The sequence below is a fragment of the Solanum lycopersicum genome, chromosome 1, assembly GCF_036512215.1.
Source record: "Solanum lycopersicum chromosome 1, SLM_r2.1".
Classification (NCBI taxonomy): Eukaryota; Viridiplantae; Streptophyta; class Magnoliopsida; order Solanales; family Solanaceae; genus Solanum; species Solanum lycopersicum.
Window position 1 is genome coordinate 2,403,135 of NC_090800.1, and position 9,341 is coordinate 2,412,475.

Genomic DNA, 9,341 nt, shown 5'->3' on the forward strand with positions numbered 1-9,341 from the left:
TTTCATCTGATTTTGGATACTCACATTGGACCCCGGCTAAATTTAGTTTCGCGCTTGGAAGTCCCACATTGGAGCCGGAAAGTTCTTTTCTTCCCTAAGACCTCTAGGTTAAGGATGACGGAGTACTTTCCACTCCACAATCATTATCGATGATAAATTTGATTTTTGATGATTTTGGGTTGATCCGAATGCATGACCCGATTTGACGTGACCCATCACTTCCGGCCCGAATCCGACGAACATTCCTCGCTCGCCCTTTCATACTTTTCTGATTCAGAAGACTTTTCCTCATACTTTTGCCGCTCTCAAGCTTTTTACACTACAAACCGAACGCCACCGGAAAATCCTCTGTAAGTCGCCGAGAAATAGAGAGGATTTAGTAGAGATACAGGTGAATCATCGATCAAATGGCTCGCCAAGCGACCAAACTGATCGCAAATCTGTCAAAAAAGCTGAGTTCTAGCAATCCAACACTCGCTGCTCAGAACAGACTGTTTGGATCGGCGCCGCCTCCGCCGGCTGTGTTCGTTGATAAGAACACACGTGTCATCTGTCAAGGCATTACAGGGAAGAACGGTACCTTCCATACCGAGCAGGCCATCGAGTATGGCACCAAAATGGTAAGTGATGCTTTTTTCTGGTAATAGATGTGGATCCAAAATATTAGACTAGTAGATGCATCGTACTATACATCTGTATTTAGTATAATCATTTGTATATGTTTACAAATGGTATAATGGAGAAGTTGTTTCCATATGATCTGTATATCATGAGTTTGAGAGGTGGAATAGCTACTACTGCTTGTGTTAAGTTAGGCTGTAATTTTTTTTTTGTTGATAACAGTGGTATGCGTGTTTTGCTTCTTTTAGAGTTACTGATATGTTGGCATAATGGTTCTGTTGCTCATACTCATGTTAAAAGTCCTTGTATGATGTGCACCCAATGGTATGTCATTGTGTGGTCAATGAGGTGGGTGAAAATCACGAGAAACTAGGCTTCATTTCTCGGTAGAGGTAGTAAATGCTGGTATATTCCCCCCTATATGTCTGCTTTTATAGTTATTGCATATGTTAGTATAATAGTTCTTTTGCTAATACTCATGTTAAGTTTTTGTATGATGTGCACCCAAAGGTATGTCCTTGTGGTCAATGAGGTGGTGAAAATCATGAGAAACTAGGCTTCAATTCCCGGTAGTAGTAGACTATGGTGGTAATATATTCCTATATGTCGTATCTATATATTGGGGGATACTATATCTGGTATGTGTCAGATAACGATACCTGGTGGTATAGTTGAGGTGGGTAAGCCAACTTACATGACACCATTACCCAAAAAGGTTCTTTTCGGATGTTTTGAACTCCTTGTGTCTTCAAGGTCTTCTCTACATATTTTGTTTTCTGAATTTTCCTTAAAATTGTCACTGCCAGTAATGCTGCGAATTTTTTTAGAGTTTGTCGCTATTTGCAGCCATCAAGTTGATTTCATTTGAACAAGTATTTGCATTCATTTCTATGTTGTGTTCTTTCTCTATTTGTATCCTATGAAGAAAATGCTAATTTCTGTATGATATGCTCCTATTGAAAAAAGTCTACTCTTTAGTAAAACTTATTTGGAAAGTTTTGTTCTTGTTTTCATTATAGATTTGCTCTTTTTTTTTTCTTTTGGCATTATGTTAGGCATCTGAAAAGAGATAATTTCTGTTTCTCATTTTGACTTTCATTTGGTTAAATAGGTTGGTGGAGTGACACCCAAGAAGGGTGGAACAGAACACTTAGGTCTTCCTGTCTTCAACACTGTTGAAGAGGCAAAAGCAGAGACGAAAGCTAATGCTTCAGTGATCTATGTACCTCCTCCTTTTGCTGCAGCTGCTATTATGGAGGGTTTGGAGGCTGAATTGGACTTAATTGTTTGCATTACAGAGGGAATTCCTCAGCATGATATGGTAAGATACAAATCCTTTCTATTGGAATTTTCTCGTTTTCCCCTCATTATAGGTTGGAGAATTGTACACCGCTTCTTAAATTTCGTGCCCAAACAAACTAAGACACGTAAATGAAATCGAATGAGTAATTTATATCTTTAAATATATGAAGTTCAAAACAGTTGTTAAAACATTTTGATTAGAAATGGCTAAAGGAATATTCTCACTTTTGATCCTTATCCCTTTAGGAAGAGGGATTTCTTAGTGAATCATATTTTTTCAGTGAGTTTTTGAGAAAGTATCTCATAGATGAAAGCTGTTCTATTGGTCTGTGAAGTAACTTTTCAATCCCTCCCCCCAATAAAGAAAAAATACATTGGGATAAAGATCCAAGCATGAAGTGGAAGAAAAGACTCATACATGTGTAACTGTAAGTAGTTGAGCAAAATCTTTTCTGATGACTAAATGCATCAATGACCAGCACAGAAGTGTTCATCTATTAAATGTGGGAAGGGGTGAATGAATTAGAAACTAGACAACTGCCGCAACTTTAAGGATCAACAATAAAGAGTATTAATAAAAGCTACAAATCATTAAAGGTATGAAGGATGTGTTAAAGTGAGCATATGGGCTTAAATCTACAGTCAAAATGAAAAGAAACTTCTCACGTTAGCATTCACATTCACCTTCCTTCCATTTTGTTTATTAGGCTACTCGTTTTTTTGCTTGTGTATTATATGTCAGACATTTGTACGATTCTTGTTATTTATTTATTGTCATAGTCAAGAACGATATTTTTCTCCATTGGCAGAAATGAAATGATTCAAGGGGTTAGAGCCCTTAAAATGTACCTTTTAAATTCTAAAAGAACCTTTTGGTCAGATTTTAATAATATTATTTAGCCTGAGATTGTCCATTCAAGATTTAAAAAGAAATGTGTTGGCCATAAGACATTTGTAATATTTGTTTTATGCTATCTACCAAGTGTCAATTCCTGCTTTTGTTGCGTCAAATGTTTTGAGCTTTGGATGAGTAATTCGAGGACAGAGTAATCTTATAATTGAAGTTTCGGTCATTAGATCTTCTAGAGATTCTGCTGAAAATTAGTCATGATCTGCGTTTCTTTTCTTTCATAATATGCTTTTCAAAATGGATATTCCATATTATGCCTACATAGTTACATAAGTCTTCCAGCTATTTTTCAACAAGCTTGTTTTAAGTCAACAATATTGAGATCTTGTAGCCTGGGAACTGCATTCCAAGGTAATGAATGCATCAAGATGGAAATGACAACTGGATCACTGTATCACATTCCTGGTAGTTCGTGTAATAGTAAACTTTGGACCTAAATGGATGAGAATATACTTGAATTGTAGCACTAGCACTATTACATGGGTTGAAACTCTAGTTGTGAGCTGTTCGATCCAACAAAAAGATAAGGTATAGTGGGAAAACCCCCAAATGAGTTTTTTTTTTGGGGGTTGGGGGGGGGGGGTTGGGCGGGTGCTTCTTTCCTTTGTTTTTGCGTTGATTCTATAAATGTTACAATTGGGATAAGCTTGTTAGGTGAACTTGCACCTTTCTGTTTTCACTCGTTATTTTCTCACTAGCTTGTTTTCTTTGTTTTTTTTTTCCCCATGCAATACAGGTTCGTGTAAAAGCTGCTCTTAAGAAGCAATCAAGAACTCGGCTGATTGGTCCGAATTGTCCAGGTATCATAAAACCAGGAGAGTGCAAAATTGGTATTATGCCTGGATACATTCACAAACCAGGACGTATCGGAATTGTTTCTCGATCTGGCACACTGACATATGAAGCAGTAAGATTTATTCCCTGGAAACATGTGGTCCATAAAACTTGTTTAAATTTTTACATATTTATGGCGAGCCACTAAAGATTTTGACGCTTAGAAGATTCTCATGAATACATCTGGCGAGAAAAGGATTCAATTAAATATTTCCTTTTTTCAAAACCCTACCTGTTCATTGTAACACCACATTTGTAGACCTTTTCTGTTTTTTACTTGATGTATTTCTATGGATCTCTGCCTTCATAAGGTAGGGTAATACACTAGGTGTGTTGTTATTGTTGTTGCATTTCTATGGCTTTCCCCTTTAACCACATTGATCCTAGAAGTTTAATTTTTGAAATGCTAATAGGCTTGCTATATCTAGGAAGAAAATCAATCCTTGAATATACTTTCTGACTCAATTATACTGTTGTTATGTGTTAGCTATACACAGGTTAATTTGTTATTTTTTTACGTTTTTTTTTCAGTGATGAGATTTGAAGTTCTTATCATTGAATTATGAATTTGTATATGCGCCTTGACACCATGAATGTTGGGAAGATATAGAAGTCAGAAAGTTTTTTCTTGAATCTGGTTCCTGCGTCTCATATAAATTAGATATTTCCTCTTAAAATATGTCACTGGGAACGATCAGATCTGAATCCTGAGGAATAGTATCTACTTTATATATGTTCTTTGGTGTTAATATTTGCTTGCTATACACTAAAGTTTGGTTGTGAATTTCTCTTTTCTTTTTTCTGATTTATTCTTTTATTGTTCTGTGATTTCTAGGTTTTCCAAACTACTGCTGTTGGCCTTGGGCAATCAACCTGTGTAGGGATCGGTGGTGATCCTTTCAATGGTACAAACTTTGTTGATTGCTTAGAGAAATTTATTGCTGATCCACAAACAGAAGGTAAATCTTACTGAAGGATTAATTTAGATAAGCTTAGTGTAGAACATGATAACAATGGCATTTTTTTCTTCTGTGTGTTTGTGGTGAACTTGTACTAATAGACGACAATAAAAGATATTAATCTATTTAAGAATTATCAGATTTCTAAGTTACTTAAAATTTATTACTGCCATAGTGCAACAGTGTAGTAAACAGCAAAACTTTGTAAGAGAAAATTTGCTAAAGGGCTTCTATCAATGGAGATGGGCCTGCCAAGCCACCAAAAAATGGGAAGAACACAAATTTCTTGCCATTTACCTTGGTGACCTTCCACCAAGTATCCAACCGAGGAAAGAACTGTTTGCAGTTTCTTATCTGATTAACCGTCTCCAGAAATGGATACTTCCTTCTGTCAATATCGTTGTTGGACCTTTAGACTTTTTACTTACTTTAGTCTCTACTCTTTATTGAAATTTGTTCGTTTCACAAATGTGCCTGCTTTTCCTAGACTTGAACTATAGAGAGTCCATTTGTATGGAATTGGGAATGAGGTGATAACATAAGTTAGAAGATCAATGCATCATCTTGAAAGAAGATTAAGAACATCCTATCTAAATACACGTGCTTGTTTGCCAGGTATTGTTCTTATTGGTGAAATTGGTGGCACAGCAGAAGAAGATGCTGCAGCCCTCATAAAGGTTCGTGATGATTTAATACCTATGTCGGAAAAAAGTATTCCACAATTCTGGTTTAAACTATTGTGTAAGACCGCTTGTTTAGTTCTTTTGTGGTGATGTGAATTTCTCTCCATCTCGGTTTGGAAAATTGTTATGATAGAGTCCAATCTGTATTTTTAGTGCCATACAGTCAAGAGTAATATTATAATTTCTTTCAAATATGGCACTATAAAATTTAAATGAGGCATGTTTTGATGTTGGGTAAGGACATTTATCAGTCAGGGAATGCGGTATAGGGGTTATATTTTGTCTCTACTAAAGTTTAATCTTACTTGTTGAAATATTTATTAGTGATAGTTTATTTATCAAAATTCCACAATTGATCAAATTTAGGCAGTATATTTATTTTAGTTTTTTATTTCATGGCCAGATAAGTCTTGTAGAATAGGAGTGCAATATATATTTTTTCTTTTTTGACAAGTTATTTGATCTTTGTTTTATTTCAAAAGAGAACGTCTTTTGGACAAGCATGATCTGTTGTTATCCATGTCAAGGCTGTACTCCATCTAGTGAAATTCAGTGTTGTAAGAAACTGGGTGAGATGGTAGTTGTTCCAATAGGTACAAAAATTCCTTCTGGCAGGTATGTTATGTCCGTACCTGTTGTCAAGGTAAAAATAGTAAAAGAACTGCACCTCTATCATTCTTCTTGATCTCTTGCTTCAGTCCCACAACTGCATGCGAGATTCGACACCTTTGACCTTCCCATGTCCCAAAAACTCACACCTATTATGTTTTCAGCTGTCACTTTTTCCCCAAAAATATATTCCCTAGTTATAGGTTTACCTTCCCAACTGGGTAAAATTTACCAGTAAGCTCATTACTCTCTTGACTGAAGATTGTTGTCCCACTTTTATTTGTAATGTCGATTCCCCTCTGACTTTTTCTTATTATACTTCTTATATACTCCACTTGGATTTTGAAACTTCCCCTTGAAAAGGATAAAGTACCTCTTGTGGTGGAATTCTAATTCTACGCCTTATGTTTTCGACTTCGACCTGTGAAAAAGAGAACATTCTTAAGACCACTTAGACCAGATGTATTTTCGCTTTCTTTGCCTGGCTCTTTTTGTTGAATCTTGTTTTGTGGTTCATCAGACCTTCGTTCCACGAAAAAGCAGTGTTTCAGATATTATCCATGTCTTTAATTTACGCTTTTGATCCTGCATCTGCTGGCACTGCTCTATGATTCGTATATGGGAATTTAAAAGAGTTTTGTTGTGGCCCCAAAGTAAGGACAAGATGCTCCTTTAGCTGCTTGTATTTTTGAGAGGATATCCAGAACTTTTGTCAGATTATCATGTCATAATTTTCTAAACATCCAGTTCGTAGCCATGTTTCTGAGGTTGATAGCATTTTAAGCTGTGCTGAATAATGTTTAGTTTTCACTATTGTTTATGTATTTTGCTACTCAACAGGAAAGTGGAACTCAAAAGCCTGTAGTTGCTTTTATTGCTGGATTGACTGCTCCACCTGGACGGCGAATGGGTCATGCTGGAGGTACTTGTTGTTCGTAAAATATTTTGACTTTTGATTACACCCTCCACATCCCCCACCCCCGGGCGAACCATAACGATCTGGGATTTATTAAATCCATTCTAGTTCCATACAAAGAAGTATTAGGGGATGTTCCATGTTTAGTTTATGTTGTTCTATGTGCCCTTTAAAAAAATCTCCCCTCCATATTTTTTGTCCTTTTATAATGTCCGATCAAAAGTTTTGTTGTCGAATTTCTTATATATCTATACTTGGTGAAGGTCATATGACGGGATTCTATCTGAATAATGAACTATGTTTTCCATATCCATGGCCGCTCAAACCAAAAATAATGGAAGAAAAGTAAAAGAATGCATCAGAATTGCTTGTTATTGATACTAAATGGAAACTATCTGCTAATTATTGATATCCACAATTATTGAGGATACTTTTGTGTGATACCTGGCTTCATTCTCTTTCCCTCGTCCCATTCGAAATTACCAGGAAGGGGCATGGTCGCTCTTCTACTGTGTTGCTTTTCTGCATTATCACGTCGATGATTGAATATTGCATGAACTATAAAAAGATGCTTCAGTTTACCTGCTGTCACGCCTAGAGAAATGGTTTAATCCTTGATTTTTTTGAATCGCAGCTATTGTATCGGGGGGAAAAGGAACAGCCCAAGACAAAATCAAGGCACTAAAAGAAGCTGGAGTTACAGTGTGTGAATCTCCCGCGAAAATTGGAGTTTCAATGCTTGAGGTGTTCAAACAGAGGGGTCTTGTGTAAGCCTATGGCTCAACAATTTCTTCATTTGAAATTTATTTTTGCTTGTTTTGTTCGCGGGCATGCGCGATATTATGATGCCCTGTTATCACACCACCATAACCCATTTTTGGCAGATAATAACAAAGAGAATTTGATGGATATGAAATATTATCCAAGAACCATTCAATAAACTGTGATGGTTTATTGTTATTTAGGTCTGAATTTTCATGTTATGACAAGATGTTGCAACAATGCAAATTCATATATATTTGTATTGTATTGAGAGCATGCTTTTGGACCAAAGCAAATTCATAATACAAGACTCTTATTATCCTTAATCATTGATTTGCTATTTTCTATCCTTGCTCTTTTGGCTTTCAATTGCTATATAATAAATTGACATAATACATATATTTTGGATTTTAAATTTGGTTTTAAATTTTTACTTTGGCCTTCAACTTTCATAATGCACAAACAAACACTTTAACTATCCAACTTTTAAATAAATAAATACATAATACAATACACGTAAGACACTACGTAGGATAAAAAATGACATGTAGGATATGTGTATCTATTTGTTCAACTTTATACAAGTTTAAGTGTTTATTTGAGTACACTCAAAGTTAAAGGTTATAAATGCAATTCAAAATCAAGTTAAAGGATATTTTTATGTATTATGCCTAATAAATTTCATGTTAAACCACATGGCTAAAGACACTTGGATAAAAATACCACTCTCTACCATTAATAGTTTGGTCCAAAAACATTTAGGAAGAGCAAAGTGTACTAAAATGTTCTATTAGCAACAAATATAGGTTAATTATATTTACCTTTATTTTAAATTAAATGTTAATTTCATTCAAAATATATATATATATATATATATATATATAGTATAATTTCATCAATTAATTCTGACGAGGATATTGTGTACAAAGATTTTACTATCTATTTTAAGAGATGTGAGATTTGGATTTGAACTATCGAGTGCATGAACTACTATTTTATTTCAATGTATATGACACTTTTTTATTTTTCGAAAGTCAAACAATTTCAGTTTTGACCTAGAATATGCTTATGAAATTTTCATTTTTTTTAAAAAAAATGAAATTTATATATTGTAAACTACGTAAAACTAAAAAGTACTATTAAATGAAAATAATTGACAATTTAAAAGATATATATAAAAAACTTATGGCAAAAATAGATTTGTTTGAACTTAAAACTTCAAAATATATCACATAAAAAGTATATCAACTATTAGTCAAAATACATATAAATTATCAATTACTCATCTTCCCTACCTAAACAATGATGCAATTCAGATAAGAAATGAGAAAATGGATACTTAGAAATGTATTTTAATAAATAGTTATAGGTAAGAAATTCCACCTAAACAATGATAGAGAACAACGAATAATTAAGATATTTCTAATAAATAATAGATGATAATTCAAATAAAAAATTCGTACATTATTGAGTTCATGTACAAAAGTATTCAAATAAATAAATGAAACATCACTAGCACGTAGAAAGAGAAAAAAAGGATAAATATAGCCTGAACTAATGTAAATGATATGCAGATATCTTTCGTCAAACTTTAAAGACATGTCGTCTAAAAATTAGAGTATATATATATCCTTTATAATAACATAAATACACGTGTGATAATTTTATCCACTGATTCAATGACATCGTATGGATAAATAAGATTGCACTATGTGTTTTTATTTAGTCTTCTGTTAGAATCTTTT

General features: G+C 34.2%; 1 protein-coding gene across 1 annotated transcript; it reads left to right on the forward strand.

Moving 5' to 3' along the window:
* The first annotated feature begins 291 nt into the window (after positions 1 to 291).
* On the forward strand, positions 292 to 7,708 carry SCOA (succinyl-CoA ligase alpha 1 subunit). The gene is given in 7 exon segments (NM_001247348.2): positions 292 to 620; positions 1,733 to 1,942; positions 3,570 to 3,740; positions 4,503 to 4,626; positions 5,242 to 5,303; positions 6,759 to 6,840; positions 7,469 to 7,708. Coding segments are annotated over 7 exon segments (999 nt in total). The 5' UTR covers positions 292 to 407; the 3' UTR covers positions 7,606 to 7,708.
* Positions 7,709 to 9,341: the final 1,633 nt, after the last annotated feature.